The 19,354-nt window shown below is 43.3% G+C and overlaps 1 protein-coding gene across 6 annotated transcripts in view; it reads right to left on the bottom strand.

Annotated features, from left to right (window-relative positions):
- Positions 1-19,354, bottom strand: part of samd11 (sterile alpha motif domain containing 11) — a 298,185-nt gene that overhangs the window by 137,002 nt on the left and 141,829 nt on the right. For all 6 annotated transcript variants that reach the window (XM_059655663.1, XM_048561832.2, XM_048561833.2 and 3 more), the window contains one exon: positions 5,095-5,184. In XM_059655663.1, the coding sequence (XP_059511646.1) occupies positions 5,095-5,184 (90 nt within the window). The remainder of the gene's footprint in view (positions 1-5,094; positions 5,185-19,354) is intronic.

The raw sequence follows: 19,354 nt of genomic DNA, 5'->3' as shown, positions 1-19,354 counted from the left end.
CCCAAAACAAAGGAACAAAGCAGGTTTAGATGGAACCTATTTCAGGAGAGTTTGACAAACAAAGTGAATCTGAAAGGGGTCTTCATTGTTAGCAATTTGCTCACAGCGTTGTAAGATGAAAACAACGGTTTCTTATACATAATTGAGCAGCTTGGTGTGCTGGCCAGTCATTCAGAACAGGAAGTCCCCCAGTTTGACATCTCTTGCAGGATGAGTTGGAAGGACAGCTGAGAGAAGGGGAAACTGAAGGCATGATAAGTGGCTTTCACACCACCCCTGACCCTGGGCCGCAGGTGTAAATGGAATCCCATTTCAAATCTCGCCTAATTTTACGTTCTACTGAAGTCAACTAAAAATGGACTTCTGACTCAAACCAACCTTGTTCCTGATTCCTACCAAATACCTCCACTGGAGGAACAGCTTTTAAAAGCTGTACGCCATAAGACTGAGTCATATAAAGTACGAGAAATAATTGAAGTATCAGCAGCAAGCCATGAACCAAGTGTGGGCCATTTCAGGGACCTGGCTGCCTACAAAATAAAATTTGTGCCTTCCGTGAGAGATGGCCTCCAAAACTAGATCAACAAAAGCCACACCAAGCAAACAGAAGAGGCAAAAATCAGGCAGTGATAGTGGCCCGTCAGATATGCATCTGTCTCCAGTATCTCATTTACTTCCAGTAACAGCATTGATTCCAAACTTCAGTCTGCAATTTAACCTAGGGAAGCATCTCCATCAAGACCAATCTTATGTTTAACCAAAATCCATATGTGTCTTCTTCAGCGGTAGTTAGTGTTAAGGGACTGGGAATTGTGACAATTTCAAAATAGGAGAAAGCAGTATCATATGGGCCTGTGCTATAAACCTCTCAAGCCCATTCAATGGAATCCCACTGACCTTTCTGCTTGAGCTCTACTTCCCCAATTCTCTTTGAGATCAAAAATTTGTCTATTTCCATCTTAAATGCACTCATTGATGAGGCAGGTCTCTGAGGTAGAAAACCTCAAAGGTTAACAAGCTTCAAGTGAAGAAATCTTTCCTTATTTCAGTCTTAAATGATTGATTCCTCGTGAAGTTTGCTGGATTTGACCCTGGAGGATGTGAAAGCCTCTTGTTGCACCCTTCCCCTCACTCAGCTGCCCTTCCAACTCATCCTGCAAGAAATGTCAAACACAGAGTCTTCCTGTTCCGACTGACTAGCCAGCACTCCAAGCTGCTCAATTTCCTTACAAGTAACTGTGACTTTCATCTTCTCACAATGCTGCAAGACAACCACACATATAGAAGATTTCTTCTCAGGTCCACCCTCATGTATCCAATTCTCCCAGTACAATATCAGTTTGTTGCTTAACGTATCATTACAGCATTATCACCTCCACCACTCAATTGCACTTCCTTTCAAATGGAAGTATTAAATTTCACAAAAACAAACTGAGAACAGCAGAGACCGTTATAAAATCCCTACAGTGTGAAAGCAGGCCATTCAGCCCACTGAGTCACATTGACCCTCTGAATAGCATCCAAACAGACCCATCCCTCTCTCATCTATCTCTTTATCTATAATGAAGCGAGAGCAAGAGATAAAGAGAAAGAGATAGGGAGAGATAGAGAGATAGAGATGAGGGAGATAGAGAGAGATAAAAAGATAGAGAGATAGGGAAAGAGATGGAAACAGAAAGATAGATAAAGGGATAGAGATAGAGATATAGAGATGATACATATATTACGATTATGGATCAACCGTACTACATATTTGACTTTTCACTACATCCCTCAATCCTCATGTGTACATCAAATTGCATCGTGAACCCACTTGTACCATTCCCTTCCCTGGTAATTTATTCCACTTGTCTATTACCTTCAGTAGCACTTTTCCAGTTGACTTCCTTTCTAATTCCCATGTTGCTTTCCTCTTCTGTCCTCTGCTGTCAGGCATTGCATGCTGGGAGTTTGGTGCCAAATCCTTCAGTAAAAGTTTCAACACAAGAGAGTAGCGGGGCCAGCCAGCTGTTAGTTACTAAGCAACCTCCTGAAACTCAGTCAATCATTCAGTGACTTTACTTGTCAGAGATGGAGTTTGCTGCAAGCTCATTTTAAAAATGCGGAGGAATTCCCTCATTTCTCTCTTTTTCCTTCCTGTCTGATAATGTTCCTGCATCAAAAACCCAGAAAAATCCCAAAGAACCACTTCTCACAGCAACACTGGTGACCTCTGACCTAAACCAGCCGTGGGTCAGAGGTGAACAAAACAGTTGTGATAAGGGGTTGTCAGGTAGGGCACCAGGAAAAGCTCAGCCTACAGAAAAAGAGACAAAGATCCAAACTAGGGAACTCACTTCAAGAATAAGAAGTCTTGCCTTCACAACTGGAATGATGAGAAATTCTGTCAATGAAAGGGCCATTGGCCTGTAGCATTCTCTTCCCCAGGAAACACTGGTGGCTGGGTCACTGAATTTATTCAACAGTGAGTTAGATAGACTTTTGATAGACAAGGGAGTCCAAGGGTTGTGGGAGAGTTCCAGATAGGAAAAGTGGTGACACCACAACCAGATCCACCATGATCTTACTAAATGGCAGAACAGGCTCCAAGTGTCAAATGGACTACCCTGTTCTTAAGTTCTATCTTCCTAATTATCACTGGAGACAACAGTTCTGTGTTCCTGGAACAAAAACAAAATTGCTGGAAAAGCTCAGCAGATCTGGCAGCGTCTGTGGAAGAGAAAACAGTTCACATTTGGGGTCCGGTGACCCTTCCTCAGAACTGGGGAAGTTCCCCAGACCAGTGACGTTAACTCTGTTTTCACCTCCACAGATATGGCCAGACGTGCTGAGCTTTTCCAGCAATTTTGTTTTTGTTCCTGATTTACAGCATATGCAGTTCTTTTGGTTTTTATTTCTGTGCTCTTGCCTTGATTTTCATGAGATCCCTATAGTTAAAGGAGAATATACTTGCATTTGATTTGGTGCAGCGGTTTAGTTTCACCAGATCAGTTCCTGGAATGATTATTTCTGTCAACTGGGCCTATATTCTCCAGAGTTTAGCAGTGTGAGAGGTGGTGATCTCTTCAACACATACAGGATCCTGAAGTGGCTTGACTGGTAGACATCAAGAGGCATCACCCATTGGCTGGGAGCTCAAAATCTGAGGAAGAAGGGTTAATCATTTAGGACTGAGATGAGGAAACATTTCTTCACTCAGAGGGTTTATGAGCCTATGGAATTCTCTACCCCATAGAGCAATGGTTGTCCATCATTCAATATACTCAAGGCTGAGATTTGTGGTCTCTTGGGAATTGAAGAGATGCAGAGAATGAGGGAAAAGTAGAGTTGAGGCCCATGATCAACCATCATTATATTGCAGAATAGAGCAGGCTCAAGGGGCCAAATGGTCTACCACTGCTCCTATTCCTTATGCTCCGTCATTGATCCACTCTGTTTATTAAATGCGATCACAGCCCTGTTCTGAAACTATGCTTGGTCCCTGTTCCAATTGTTGGTATCAATCAAGCTGCTCATTGATTTGACAAAGCAGAAAATGGAACAATTTAGCCAGTTTTAACCAGGCAAGAGCAGGTGTACATTTCTCAAACCCAAATAAGAGTTCTGGTCCTGTTGAAAGTGTCCATTTCCATCATGATTTCCATTAATAATTGTATTGCCTATAGTCAAGGTAAACTATAATCAAGCTGTTGCTATGGGAAACAGCGATTTCTACATTTACACAAGATGTGAAATTTGGTGACCCAAACTCTGACCTATAACACAAACCCAGCTCCAGCATCTTCAAACACATCCATCTTCAAACATGAAACGTGTCATGATGACCTATAAAACAACACTGCAAGTATAGATGACGGAAACTAAGAATATTTTACACACATGCTATCCAGCAGTTTGCCTTAACACTGAAAATCCAAAAAAGTGCAGTAGCCACTTAATAAGAGATGGTGGTCACATATTTTCTGTGACAAAAAACCTTGATCAATCAATGAGCACCAGGGCATCTCTACAAGTCATTATCTCTTCTGTCATCCAGATGCAAGCCCCAGGTGATTGTGTCAAAGTGGCACTCGGGACCGTGTGCACATGGAAGTCAAAGTTTCCCGTCACAGCATTTTTCCGTGTAGAGCATTGAGCCGTTTTCTTCCATGTGGGAGTAGTCAGCATGGGCCCCTCCCAAGGTCTAGCAGTGGGCTAGCCACTTAAACTTCAGCAGGAGACAAGAAGGAAGGGAGAGCTTTGAATGGAGGGGGAATACAAATTACTTTGAAAAAATACTTACCACAATAAAAATCACAAGACAGTAATTCTGCTCATCTATAAAGATAAAGTCACCATAGTCCCTTTCTTGATAATCTCATGGTCACCATGAGGTTGAGAGTGCAGCACCTTCATGGTAACCTCAGCCAGTGTGGGAATTGAACCCATGCTGTTGGCATCAGTACGCATTGCAAACCTGGATGACCATCGATTTGGTAAAAGACCTTCTTTGGCCTGACCAAAACTTGTTGTTCTATTGCAAGGAGTTGACCCTAACTGAATGTTGCAAACTGGCACATTGCAAGGGCCAGAACTACATGCTGGAGGGCACACAAAAAACTTGGGGCAGCTGCTGCCAAGGTGCAGTAAGGAAAGATCACCAGCTAAGGCCTTTCAGCAGAGGTTAAATGGGGTCCACTCAGTTATCAGACTCTCCTCAGTGCCTCAAATGTACGCCAACATAATCCTGCACCAGTAAGTAATGTTTTTGGTTTGAGAGTTCTGGGGAAGGGTCACTGGACCCGCAATGTTAACTTTGATTTCTCTCCACAGGTGGTGCCAGACCTGCTCAGCATTTCCAGCAATATCTGCTTTCATCTGATTTCCAGCCTCCACAGTTCTTACAGTTTTTCCTTTGGTTTGTTAGATCGAGTCAAACTCCAATGATTGCTTGTTCCTTCATATGCTACTGTACAGAACCAAACAGCTTTAGGGATTATGTATATAAAGTTATTTTTTAAATGAATATATTTTCGAAATAAAAAACACAGCCAACTGAGCTGACCCATTCCCTACAGTTTAGCTATAACCCATTTCAGAAAATTATAAACCTACCCTTTGGAGACTCACTTCTTTGCCTCTTGATTTCTGGACAGTCACTGTTGTTGTTTGGTGAACATACTCTTCGCTTTCCTAAAATTTCATCTGTGGAGGGGGGAAATAAAAAAAAGAGAGGAAAGAATGGTCATTACACTATATCAAAGACCACCTGTACATCATTATATTCAGTATGGACTTTGTTGCCCTACACTGTTTATACATCAATGCTGTAAAAATTCATGCCAAAGTCTTGTTGCTTTTTTTTTAAACTTCTCCACTGCTGCATCATAATTTTCCTTCTGCTGTAAATTTTGGATTTCCAACATGCACCCCCACTCCCCCACCACTACTTCTTTTTTCCTTTCCTGAGCTAATTAATCTCTGTGCCCTCGCGCCAGAGATCTCTAAATCAATTGAGGCAGAGAGAAGCTGAAGCACACATGTTAAAACGAAACTGACCTTATTTGCTATTTTGTCGTAATAAAATACTTCAAATCAGACTGAACAACATTCGAGCAGAGCGTGGGCACAAGTCATCACCCATTACCCGCATCTGTACTAATCAAGCTGCAAATTTTACCCATGCATTCTCAAGATTGTTTTCAGAAGCTTCCTTACTTCCTTCCTCTAATCTGCTGCCTTTCCCCCTCTCTCAGTCTGCTTAGATTTTCCTCTCCTGGTTCTAAACCTCTTGTGAGTCCCATTATTTTAGTTCCACCCTCTTGCTCCCCTTAGGTTCTCACTTTCCTCCTGCTGGATTATATGGCAATACATAATCCTTACATCCGTGGCACACTCTCTTTCTCTCAACACCGACGCCAGCTTCTAATATACAATTACAGCGTACACTGAACAGATTTAAAATCAATATGTTCCTAATATCGTTGGTGAGACTGAAAGCATGATGCTGCATACGAACAGGAAGCAGCAGAGTGTGCGCATTTCAAACAACAAATTTTCAGCTGTCAGGTGCTTATTAACCAAACTGAGGAGACAGACACATGCAGCAGCATTCATTCCTTCTGACTGATGAATTCAGAACGCTGCAGATCACTTATTAAACCCACACCAGCCCTTCTTGCTCGCCTTCAAAGTTAAGTGTTACAATCGCCAGGAAAGGAAAAGCACAGCAGCTTCTATCCCTGGCTTGTGCTGACTTAGCCCCGAGCAGCTCAGGAGGCAGCACTGTAATTGTCCTCGAGCTCCCTTAGATGGGGTGGGGGGGGGGATGTTGGAAGGGGCAGAAATAAATCTGCCAGGATTCTCACTCCTACTTTCAATCTATTAATCTTCGCTGGAGAGTGCATTAGCTTGGAAATGTGGGCAGATGCAGATTTGAACCTAACCTCGGAGCCATACATGGTCAAGTGGCCTGCCAAAGTTCACTGTTTTTCATGGAATCATAGAATCTCTACAGGATGGAAGTGGGCCATTTGGCCCATTGAGTTCACACCAGTCCTTTGAAGAGCATCCCACCCAGGACCATTCCCCTACCCTATGTAACCCTGTATTTCCCATGGTTAATCCACCTGCACATGCCAGGACACAATGGGCAACTTAACATGGCCAATCCAATTGGCCTGCACATCCCAGGACACAATGGGCAACTTAGCATTGCCAATCCACCCCAACCCACGCAAGTTTGGACTGTGACAGGAAACCAAAGCACCCAGAGGAAACACAGGCAATAACCAGTTACCTGTGTGAGGTAAAGATTCTGATACCTGTCATAACCCAGGAAATTCAATGTATACTTTATAAGAGTATAAATTCTTACCGGATGGGTGAGGGCAAAAGTTTGACAGATAAACACGCCCAGGTTATCAAAATCGCACCATGTCAAGAACAAAGAATTTAACCTTAAAATATATATTCCCTCTCTCCACTACCCATGTCAAACAGAAAGATTTAAAAGCCCAAGCACCTAGTAACCTTTAAATATGAGAGACAAATAAAACACGATTAACATTTACACGACAGAATTTCGAGACTAAGTGATGGAAGCAATAAGAAGAAGAAGGGACAACACAATTTAATATGATTTGAAATATAAGATTAGCAAAGTGGCAAGAAAATGGATGTAACATCATTAAAAGCCACAAAGTCAGGGTCCATTTAGTTATATATGTTTTTTATCTGACAATTTGGAAAATTAACAGACAGCTTTCAGGAACGGAGCGAGCCTTCAAATAAAATTTCAAATCTGAGCAGCATTTCACACATAAATGTTTAAAGAAAATGTGCACAGGAGAAAAATAGGTTCTCATCCTCGTGACAATCTCTTTCAGAAAGCTACTGAGTACTGGAAAGGCTGATACTGTGAAGATTTTTTAAAACCTTTCAATACTGCCATGCAATGACAGAAAGAAATGTACCCAAATCAAGCTCTCCTGCATTTTCATTTCTCTGAATTCTAACTTTAATGGATAGTTACCAAAAGTACACAGAATTCATGGTAAACTGTCCAGTACATGCTGACACCAATTTGAAATTTGTACTGGGCCACATTGATTTGGGGCAGTAAATTAGAAAGCTTAGGAGCAATACACTTGTACATATTTTTGGCCGTGCTTGTAAATCAGTATTTTGAACAAATCTTCACTAACTGTGTGAACAATTGTGTTCTTTTAGCTAAAATTGCTGGAGAAAGTCAGCTGCAAGGCTTTCTCTCCACAGATGCTGCCAGACCTGCTGAGTTTCTCCAGCAATTTTATCTGGCTATTTTATCGAAAGGTTAAGTTGCAGGTAGAGACTGTGATTAAGAAAGCAAATGTAATGTTGTAATTTATCTCAAGTGGGTTGGAATATAAAAGCAGTGATGTGCTTCTGAGACATTATAAAGCTCTAGTTAGGCCCCATTTAGAATACTGTGTCCAATTTTGGGCCCCACACCTCAGGAAGGACACACTAGCCCTGGAGCGTGTCCAGCGGAGATTCACACGGATGATCCCTGGAATGCAAGGTTTAACTTACGATGAATGGCTGAGGATCCTGGGATTGTATTCATTAGAGTTTAGAAGGTTGAGGGGAGATCTAATAGAAATTTACAAGATAATGTATGGCTTAGAAAGGGTGAACGCTGGGAAGTTGTTTCCGTTAGGTGGGGAGACTAGGACCCGTGGGCACAGTCTTAGAATTAGAGGGGGTAAATTTAAAACGGAAATGAGGAGACATTTCTTCAGCCAGAGAGTGGTGGACCTGTGGAATTCATTGCCACGGAGTGCAGTGAAGGCTGGGATGTTAAATGTCTTCAAGGCAGAGAATGATAAATCCTTGATCTCACAAGGAATCAAGGGCTACGGGGAGAGTGCAGGGAAGTGGAGTTGAAATGCCCATCAGCCATGATTAAATGGCAGAGTGGACTCGATGGGCCAAATGGCCTTACTTCTACTCCTATGTCTTATGGTCTTATGGTCTAATTTCAGTTTTTGTTTCAGATTTCCAGGTCCGCAGTCCTTTCTTTCACTTTAGTGCCTATTTTCAGTTGTTATCCTGTTTTATGTGTCTCATACAGAAATTCCTTCTCCTAGCAAAAGGCCTGGGTCATGTCCTATTCTTTCACCTTGTTCGAGGGTTAAGTACTGTCCAGATTGACAGGAAGTAATGACTCCTCCCTCTGATGGTAAAATGGATCCTACACAGAGATTAGTTTGGACGGATCTCATCCCAGTTCCAATGGCCACAGGGCCTCCCTCAACAGTACAAGAACTTCATTTTAATCAGAAGGCCAACACACAGATAGCTTATGCAATAAGTTGTAAATATTCACAACTGTGCAATAATTGGCACTGAATTCACACTGGGAAGAAAATCTCAATGGCTGAGCCGTTACGAACTTAAAGTTTGGTTTTGCTTTTATAAGGCAGTTGGTGTGAGAGTGCTACCTCTGAAACCTTTGTACAGCTTCATACACCAGGGTATGTGTGACATTCTCTGGGAACGACTAGTCAGTTCTAGCTGTCTGTGTCCTAATTGTTACAGTTCCATCAGCCTTACTTCAAATGGAAGTGACGTAATTTGGGTTAGCCTAGTATCTCTTTGGAGATAGTCATAAGACAGCGACTTGCAGTAGAGTAAGTCATTTCTTGTCAGTCAAGAACATGCCTCACCGCTTAGAATTGCTAAGTCCCTACGCCGGTATTAACAAAACAGATTGGGGACAGCAAATCTGCGCAAAGGAGAAGTTAGCACAATCAGAAACAACAGAGGGCATTCTTACAAGTACGTCAGGGTGGGAATGTGTGCAGGACAATGGTTTACCCCCAGTGTAAATGAGACAGAGCGATAATCCTTTCTTGTCTCACTGGTGCCCACTACATGTGTCGGGCTTCTGATATCTTTGCTTTTTGTTTATTGCAAAGAACAACATAGTAAGAACATGGAAAAAATACAAGGGCAAAGAAAGAGGTAAAGTGACAGTTCGAGGATGGAATTATACTCTGGGATTAATTTTCTAACACATTCCAAGAAATTAATAACAAAGTTTTTACAATTTACGTTATTCAAGTTAGAAATCGTTCACCAAAATTAATCAAAGGAAAAGATTTCCATGTGTCCAACACAGCACTCAGTTACTTCGGACATTTACATCCTCGATCCTTCTGTAAGCGAGTAAAGCTACATTTTTTTTATTCGTTTATGGGATGAGGGCACCATAGACAAGGCAGCATTCACTGCCCGTCCCTAATTGCCCAGGGGGCAGTTACGATTCAACCGCATTGTTGTGGTCTGGAGTCACGTCGGCCAGACCAGGTAAGGATGACAGTTTCTTTCCCTAAAGGACATTAGTCAACCGGTTGGGTTTTTCCCCAACATTTGACATGTTACTTTTTATCGAATTCAAATTCCACATCTGCCGCAGTCTCATTTGAAAGCTGTGTCCCCAGAACATTATATTGGTCTCTGGATTGAATAGACCATCCATAATACCATCAGGTTGTCACCTCCCTAAAGTTTTTTTTTATCATGTTCATTCTGGTTATATGTATTATCCTTCATTTTCATTCCCAAACCTCGGATGTTAGCAGGTACAAGATCAACATTCGAGACCAGGGACTTTTTATTGTTGACTGTTCTTTCAAAATTCGCCTGGAATCAGGAGGGAGAGTGTGTGATCATTGTCACGCTAACAAAAGGACCACCATCAGTTCAGAAAATGCTCTTCATTGTTTTGCAATACACTCGTCTTATAAATGCTCTAACTTCAAGTAACACGGGTGGCAAAACAGCACAGAAAATTTAATTTCAATTTCATGGTATTTCTCCCAATGAAGTATTCCACATTATGAGCTCAGAAGCTGAACTAATTGTGTCAAAAAAGAACATTTGCGACAGTCAGCGGCCGAAGTCTGATGTCACAAGTGGAGAGAGCTCCCTTTTACAGTACTCGAACAGTATAAATAAATCTGCAGTAAAACTTAAAAGCACCATCTGTAGTTTGAGCATTTTGTGAATTATGTTTTTAATATGGGCCCCATTAGTTGTCAAGAGTTTAACAAGTAGGCTTTTAGTCACTCAGCTCAGGGAGCTGTTGAAACAGGGGCTGCACAAGGAGCGATAGACCCCATATTATGAGATGCACTGCAGGGAATTAGGTTGATGGATCCTGTTATGATGATATAGCGCTGCCATTATATCACTCAGATAGTTCAGCACATTGCAAGCCACTTGGGCCTGGGTGCACAAGTGTGATACAACTTTTATTTTCGACGGATTCTGCCAGAAGCCAGTTTAGCTGAATAGTAATAGCCTTTCTTTTTCATTCAATTCCTGAGAATCCCATTTCTCCCTGAAGTCCATTACTTGCCAGGTACCCTCCAGAACCTCACCCATGGGGACTCAACAATAAACGTCCACAGGCTGTAAAACCACATAGATCTTTCGGCTATTGCATGGTGGGTCAGTGGTTAGCACTGTAGCCTCACAGTACCAGAGGCCTGAGTTTGATTCTACACTTAGGCTACTGTCTTTTTGGAACATGCACATTCTCCTTGTGTTGGTGTGGGTTTCACCTGTGTGCTCTGGTTTCCTCCCAATGTCCAAAGATGTGTAGATTAGGTGGATTGGCCATGCTAAGTTGCACATAGTGTCTAGAGATGCGTAGACTAGGTGTGTTAGCCATGGGGAAATGCAGGGTTACAGGGTGGTCTAGGTGAGATATTCTTCAGAGGGTTGGTGTGAACTTGATGGGCTGAAAGGCCTGCTTCAACACTGTAGGGATTCTATGATTCAATACCAACAGGCTTCCCAGCAAGGAGTGGAACAAGACCTGGCTTCATTGCTTGTTGTTATTGTTGATGGGGCATCCATAGTGTTGCCAAAGTGATCCCTAGTACACTAAAATATACCAAGGTGATTTACGGGAGTGAATATCATGCAAAATTAAAACAATAATTATTACAATAAAAGGGTAAGGAGAAGGGACACAAAAGTGATCAATGAATCAATTATGCAAAATACTCTACAGATAGCAGGTCAAGTGATGTATTGCGACTGCAGCATGTGGGAATTGCTGGTCACCCAAATGATCCAGTGTGAATGCTTCTATGGGAACTCAGTGCATAAATAATACGGCAGATGCTGGGAATCTGATAATTACAAGTGAAAGTGTTGGGAATGCTCAGCAAGTCAGGCAGCATCTGTGAAGAGTGACCCCCCAGGCTCACAGGCTTGAAACATTGACTCTTGTAGAGCTGAAAGTAAGAGAGATGCTGCCTTAGCTTTCCAATTATACACTCATCAGGACAGAATTGCAAGAATGCCAAATCTCAAAGAGGGCAACAATTTAATAGAATCACAGAATGGATGTGGCACAGAAAAAGGTCATTTGACCCAACGAGTTCATGCTGTCTCCTCCACACTGCCCCATCCATATCTTTTGCTTCAGGTATTTATCCAATTTTTAAAAAAAGAGTTATTCTGCATCAGAAAAGGTCACTGAGTTTCATGGTACTACCATTGAGAATACATCAAGGAATACTGCCTTCCTCCATCATACTTTTTCAATTCAAAAAGGCACAATGTCTTTTTTTTCTGTAGAGGATAGAGTCCCTGTATATGGGTATAGGTAACGACTGGCAATTTCTAACTAATCATCTTAAATTGGTTGTCAATGTAACTCTTGGTGAACTCATTAGCTCTGTTTCTCTTGCCACAGATGCTGACTGTGAGTATTTCCAGCGTTTTCTGTCTTTAACTTAGTACAGACCTGGAATCAGAGCCTGACATCCTCCTCACTCAGTACTGTGCATATTCACTCACTGAGCCACCCAGAGAAGTTTACATTACTTGACCTCAGGATCAGCCTTCTCCATCCTTGTTGAGATGCGTTGTGATGGACTGAGGCTCAAAAGCTGGTGGGATGGCTTAACAGGATTTTTTTTTAAAAAACAGACTTTGTGTAAACAGGTAATTTGTGTAAAATTGATATTAAAATAAGATTAAGAATATTGTAACAATGACACTATTATACTTCTCAGCCATACTACCTTCAAACTGGCAGCAATTTCTGGAACTGGACCCATTTCTCTGACTAATTACCCTGGGGTACTAATTAAATGATAATGAATGAGAACACATTCATTAATTAGTCATTAATGAATGCCAGCATGAGTTTAGACTGAAGACAAAAAAACAGAACTAGCATAATGTGTCACTCACTGAATTCCTTGAAGTTTCTTCCTATGATATCAACACATTTCTATTTAAAACGTTGCTAAAAAGAGACACAGAGTAATATTGCACTCATCAGGGCTGGGAAGCAAGAAATTAAAACTTAGAAAGGAAACACCAATATACACAGCATGAGAAGAGGGTACTAGTGGGTTGGACCCTAGTTGGCATGGCAGTCCTGGAGGCCACAAAATGAAAAGTTTCGACTTTGTGCCTGTGTAACAGTATTTCAGTTCAGGCATTCAACTCAATTTAGTTTCTTCAGGAGGGGAGTGGTGCTTGGATTGACAGAAGCCTGCTCAGGCCTCACACAGATCCTCAATCTGACACAGCAGTCAGTCCTGTCCAGCAAATGGAACAGGGTCCCGTAGTACCTCGTTAGGAGGGGCCAATTAGTGAGACTGAAATTGGGCCAGCACTACAGGGTTTGACCCCTGTTGTAGCTGAGATAATTTTGGGGCCTGCTTCATCACTTTATTCATGGTAAATAAATCACAGATGTTCTACCCACATTGTGTGGTAGAGGCTTGGAACTCTCCTCCACAAATAGCAGCTGATGCGAGATCAGTTGTTAATTTTAAATCCAAGAGAGATGATTTTTTGTTTAACGAAGGTACTAAGGGATACAGGCCAAAGGCAGGCTATGCAATTAGGCCACAGATCAGCCATGAACTTGTTGAAAGCTGGACAGGCTCGAGGCCTACTCCTGTCCCTAACTGGTGAAGGAGACAGTTTAAGGTCTGCAGACGCTGGAAGCCAGAACTAGTAAACATGGTCATGGTCAAATACAGCAGAAGCCCTGACAAAGCATTTCGGCCCAAAACGGCGACTTTCCTACTCCTCTGATGCTATCGGTCCTGCGTTTCTCCAGCTTCACGTTTGTTGACCCTATTTAATGAATATTCGTCAAGGACTGGCCTTTGAGCAGAGGACGGAAGAGAACGAGGAAATTTGTTTTGGGACCTCCATTTGCAATTGAAACGGATCTAGCACCTGGTTTCAGAGGAAGAGTGGTTCAGTTCTTGTGGATTGCCTTGGGAGTCTTCGAGAAATTTAAAACTAATCTGTAGAACACTGCTGTGTTCAAAGCCCTATGAGAAGAAAGATCATAGAGGCATTCGGACAGGGGAGCACTCTTAACACAAATTTGCTTTGAACATTTCTGTTGATTAGTTTATGAAAACATTAAATGATGAAGGAAGGTCACCAGCATCGTCAAGGGCAATCAGGCATAAGCAACAAATGCTGGCCTTGCCATTGATACGCATGCTAAAGATGAAAGATGGCGTTCAATAGCGTGGGGTCAGAGTTCAGAGGTCACTCGGGGATGCACCAAACCAGAATCAATATCCCAATCCAGTTGTTCAGGTCCAGGTCAGGGGAAATTCCTTGGAAACTGTAATTAGTGGGTGTGTTTTGTTTTATTCATTCATAGGACATGATCACTGGCTAGTTGCACATCTTTAATTGCTCTGGAGAAAATAGTAGTGAACCGCCTTCTTGAACCGCAGCAGTCCATCACTTGTACATAGATCCACAGTGACCTCAGGGAGGGAATTCCAGGATTTTGACCCAGCGAGAGCGATGGAATGATGATGCATCCCCAAGGCAGGATGGTGAGTAGCTCGGTGGTGATCTGTAAGGCGACTGTGCTCCCATGTATCTGCTGCCCTTGTCCTTCTGGGTTCTGGAGGTTGTGGGTCTGGAAGGTGCTGACAGTGGAGTCTAGGTGAGTTACTGCAGCGTATCTTTAAAGGTGACTCAACACTGCTGAAGGAAGTGACAGAAGGTGGTGGATGTAGTTCCAGTGTAAAGTGGGCTGCTTTGTTCCTTATACTGTTGAGCTACTTGAGCATTCCCACATCATATCCATTCGTATGGAAGTTTCAGAATGCAGCCTCACCCATTACAATGATCGATCAGTTTATATCGGTGTATAAGTGTAATTAAATGCTAAAAAACGGGTAAATATGCAAAGGCGGGGTTGGAAGAGTAGTTGATACAAAAAGTCCAGGGAGTGACACTAGATGGGTGCTGTTGCAGAGAACCAGCACTAACACGATGGGGCCAAACCTATGCTATATCCATGCTGTAAACAGGAATTAGGATTAGAAACAAGACCCAGGCCATTCAACCCATCAAGCCTGCCCCGCATTCAATGTGATCATGTCTGATCCAGCATTTCAATGCCTATTACCTGATCCATCGCCATAACCCAGCACATAAAAAAAATAGAAAATAGGAGCAGGAATACACCATTCAGCCCATTGAGCCTGTTTCACTTTCAATATGATCATGGTTGGTCATCCAACGCTGATCATTCATCCCCGTTCCCACGTTCTCCCCCATACCCTTTGTTCCTTTCAGCCCCAAGAATGATACCAACTTTTTCTTGGAAGCATTCATTGCTTTGGCCTCAATCTCTTTCTGTGGCAGGGAATTCCACAGGCTGGCCTTTATTTGGGAGAAGACATAATAGATAGGTTCTTGATCATCAAGGGGATCAAGGGTTACGAGGAGAAAGCGGGAGAATGGGGGTAAGAAACTTATCAGCCATGATTGAATGGTAGAGCAGACTCAATGGGCTGAATGGCCTAATTTCTGCTCCTATGTCTTATTTCTCCATATCTCAGTCCTAAATGACTATGTCCTTAGATTGTAAGCCCTGGTCCTGAACTCCTCGATCGTTAAAAACATCATTCCTACAGTTAGCCTGACTTGTCCTGTTGGAATTTTCCAAGTTTCTATGAGGTTCACAACCCACACCTCACCCCCACTTCAAAACTCTGGGAAATACAATCCGAACTGATCCAATCTTTCTTATTATGAAATCCCTATAGTGTGAAAGCAGGACCACACCGATCCTCCAACGAGCATCCCACACAACCCCCTACACCCAATCCCCATAACCCTGCATTTCCCATGGCTAACCCACCCAGCCTGCACATCCCTGGACACTCTGGGATTTTGTCAGTTTTATGTCTCCCATCAAGAAGGAGCAATAAATGTGTTGTTTTGAAAATCTGTCCCTAGCCCCAGAGCTGAAAATGATTCAGGAACATTTACTTTTGCCTGTCATTTCTTCTCTGGAATCAAATCTGCTCAGGGATGAGGTGCAAACACTGAAGTGAGAGTCACTGAGACAAATTGTTAACTGGGGTGGTAGATCAACCTGCAAACTGTTTGTTTTAAAAATCACCCTTCACTGGCCACTTCTCAGAGCGCGGTTGATAAACATTCACTGATGCTGTCCAAAAATGGACGAGGAATATACTGTTTATATATAATAATTTTAAACATTGCAACCTTTGCCAGCCCACCTTTACTCACACCAGTGCACACAATCAGATTTCAAACACTGTGGAGTGAGTGGGTGGGTTCATCTCTGCCTTGGTAATAGCTTACCCTTAACACCATTACAAAAAAATCTGCTTGCATTCGCTCAGCCCGCCCCAGCTTGGAGAGAGAGAGAGAGAAAATCAGCACTAATGTCCAGCTAATGACAGCTCTGACAGCCAGACTCCTTAATTCCCTTCCCTGAGTCCCTTAATCTGTCATCTTTATCAGACTGGGGATGTGCGGGGTAGCATGCACAAGTCCTCCTTGTGATCAATCTCAACATTACAACTGACAGAATGGTGCTAATAACTTATTGATCTAATGTTTGCCCAGTCCAACTGGCTTGAAAAGCTACCATTGATTGGTTCGAGGCTTCCTCCGGGAGATAGGAGAGCGTTGTAATGGTCTCGTGTGTGTGTGTGTGTGTGTGTGTGTGTGTGTGTGTGTGTGTGTGTGTGTGTGTGTGTGTGTGTCCATGAAAAGGGGAGTGTGTGTATATGTGTGTGTGCGTGTTTCCATGAAAAGGGGAGGGTGTGTGTGTGTGTTTCCATGAAAAGGGGAGGGTGTGTGTGTGTGTGTGTGTGTGTGTGTGTGTGTCTCCATGAAAAGGGGAGTGTGTGTGTGTGTATATGTGTGTGTACGTGTGTGTGTTTCCATGAAAAGTGGAGGGTGTGTGTGTGTGTGTGTGTGTGTGTGTGTGTGTGTTTCAAAATGTTCTCAGTGAAAAGGTAGGGGGGTGGTCACAGTGTGTGTTTCAATGACAAGGGGGGCTCTGCATTTGTGATATCTCATTTCCTCTTGCCCTGCTCCTTATTGATATTATTGATGAAGCTTCTGTTGGTGCCTTTATTTGGAGTCACTGTGCAGTCTTGTGTTCTCTGCTTCTTTTTTGTTAGAGACCCTTTGTGCTCTAGGAGGGAGAAGGGGAAACGGGGCAGACACACACACCCACCCACACCCAGACATACACACACACACACACACAACCTCCACTTTTCATGGAACACGCACACACACACACACACACACACACCGACCTCACTGAAACGCACACAAGCACACACACAGTGACCACCCCCCTCCCCTTTTCATTGAATCAAACATACACACACAGCGACCTCACTGAAACACAGACAGTGACCACTCCTCTCCCCTTTTCATTGGATCAAACACACATACACACACACACACACACACACACACACACACACACACACATCTGTCTATTGTGATCCAACAGCATCAAGTGATTAGGATCCTCTCATTAAACATGCATTAATCTGCACAGATGCACTAGTTGCTTCTGGGCAAAGATGAAAAGCCCCTGAGCCTTCCCCTCCCAGCCCCTGATTAGATACAATCTGAAAGAGCAGCACATTGCAGCCTGCACAGGGCTCAGATCCTAAACCACTAAGCTCCAGCTCAGTCTGTTGTCCAGACAGGGCTAGCTGTCAGCTCGCAGGCAATCCAATTCCTGAGGCTGTAACTATGGCGAGGCTTTGCAATTCATTTGTTTGTTGCCGACACCTGGGTCAGCTGTAATGTCGCCCTCTCAAATTTAATTGTGCCCTTTTCCCATCAAGGTTCCTGCATCGTGGCGACGGACACACACTCAAAGCTATCTCTGACATCCTCTTCCCCGCAGCAGGGCCTCCCAATATGGGAATTCAAATAATTCGAATCACAGCAAACCCCACAGTCTGCTCCAGCGCAGTGCAAAGATTGATTTTATTCCCCCAATTCAGCAGCTGAGTTAATTCTGCCTTTCTACAATCAGAAGAGAGTCCATTAAGAAATATTGTGTGTGGCTTCAACCTCATCATTGGCCAAATCAGCAGCTGTCAGACTCAAATCCCACCAATCCCTGCTGGTGTAGCAAAAGCCATGATAACAGTAACAGACGAAGTTATGTGGCCATAAGTGTGAAATGCTGAGATCCATGTTAATGAGATTTCACTCTAAGAGCATCCACATTTCAGATACTTCAAAGTACCAACAATTAATACTGATTGCCATTTTATGGCGGGAATGGTGCTCAAGCAATCTGGTGTCCTGTCAGACCAGGAATTCACTCCACACCTATTCTGGAGACGTATTCAATAGTTAACTTTCCACTTTTCTTGCAATAAAAAAAACAGTATTTTCAATAATTAAAAGTCATTAGAAAAGACCATATCTCAAACCAATGATAGTGGGAACTGCAGATGCTGGAGAATCCGAGATGACAAAGTGTGGAGCTGGATCAACACAGCAGGCCAAGCAGCATCTTAGGTGCACAAAAGCTGACGTTTCGGGCCTAGACCCTCCTCCTCTCTCCCTATTTATTCCAGAACCCTCTCCCCATCCCCCTCTCTGATGAAGGGTCCAGGCCCGAAATGTCAGTTTTTGTGCTCCTCTGATGCTGCTTGGCCTGCTGTGTTTATCCAGCCCTACACCTTGTTATCTCAAACCAATGGGTTTGTTTCATGGAGCAACTGACTTCTGATTTAGTAAATTTAGGAACTCTTCACATATTCATGGACATTCATCAAATTGGCTCCCTGTTCTGTTGAGACGATTGTCTGAGCTGCATTTGGACCCTTGGGGCTTACAACAACAAATTCACAGAAACATGAGCACCATTAGTTTCCCTTTTGTGAATGGGGTAAGTCTGGGGTAAGACTGTTACCTTTACAGTATGGAAGAGGTGGGAATGGGGACGGAGGTGGGGATGGAAATGGGTTGAGGTGAAGGTGAGGTTGAGGTGAGGGTGGAGATGGGGGTTGACATGGGAGTAGAGTGAATTTGAGGGGGGTAGACTGGGATTGAGGTGAGGGTAGAGGTGGGGGTTGGGGTTGGGGTTGGGGTTGGGGTTGGGGTCGGGGTGTTGAGGTGAGGGTCGAAGTGGGGTGGGGGTGGGAACGGGGACAGGAGTGACGAAGCAGGTGGAGCTGCAGGAGTAGATTAGGGTTGAAGTGGGGTAGAGGATGGAGGTGTCTGTGGTGGCAGAAGTGGAGATGGAGTGGAGATTAGGATTGAAGTGGAGATGGTTGTGGGGGCAGAAGTGGAGATGGAGGTTAAGGTGAAAGTGGGAATTGAGATGGGGAGGATGGAGGGGGTGTCAGTGGTTGACTCTGCCAAACTAATCTTCAAACCATTGAAATGGGCACAGTGCTGTAGAGACTGTTTCTCTGAAGGAGTGGCCCATCCCATCAGGCTATCATCCACATTGTGAAGGATCAAAAGCCACCTCACACACAAGCATTGACCCAAGCTCCGCTCACAA

The sequence above is a fragment of the Stegostoma tigrinum genome, chromosome 28, assembly GCF_030684315.1.
Source record: "Stegostoma tigrinum isolate sSteTig4 chromosome 28, sSteTig4.hap1, whole genome shotgun sequence".
NCBI classification, from domain to species: domain Eukaryota; kingdom Metazoa; phylum Chordata; class Chondrichthyes; order Orectolobiformes; family Stegostomatidae; genus Stegostoma; species Stegostoma tigrinum.
This window is presented reverse-complemented; position numbering and strand designations above follow the sequence as displayed.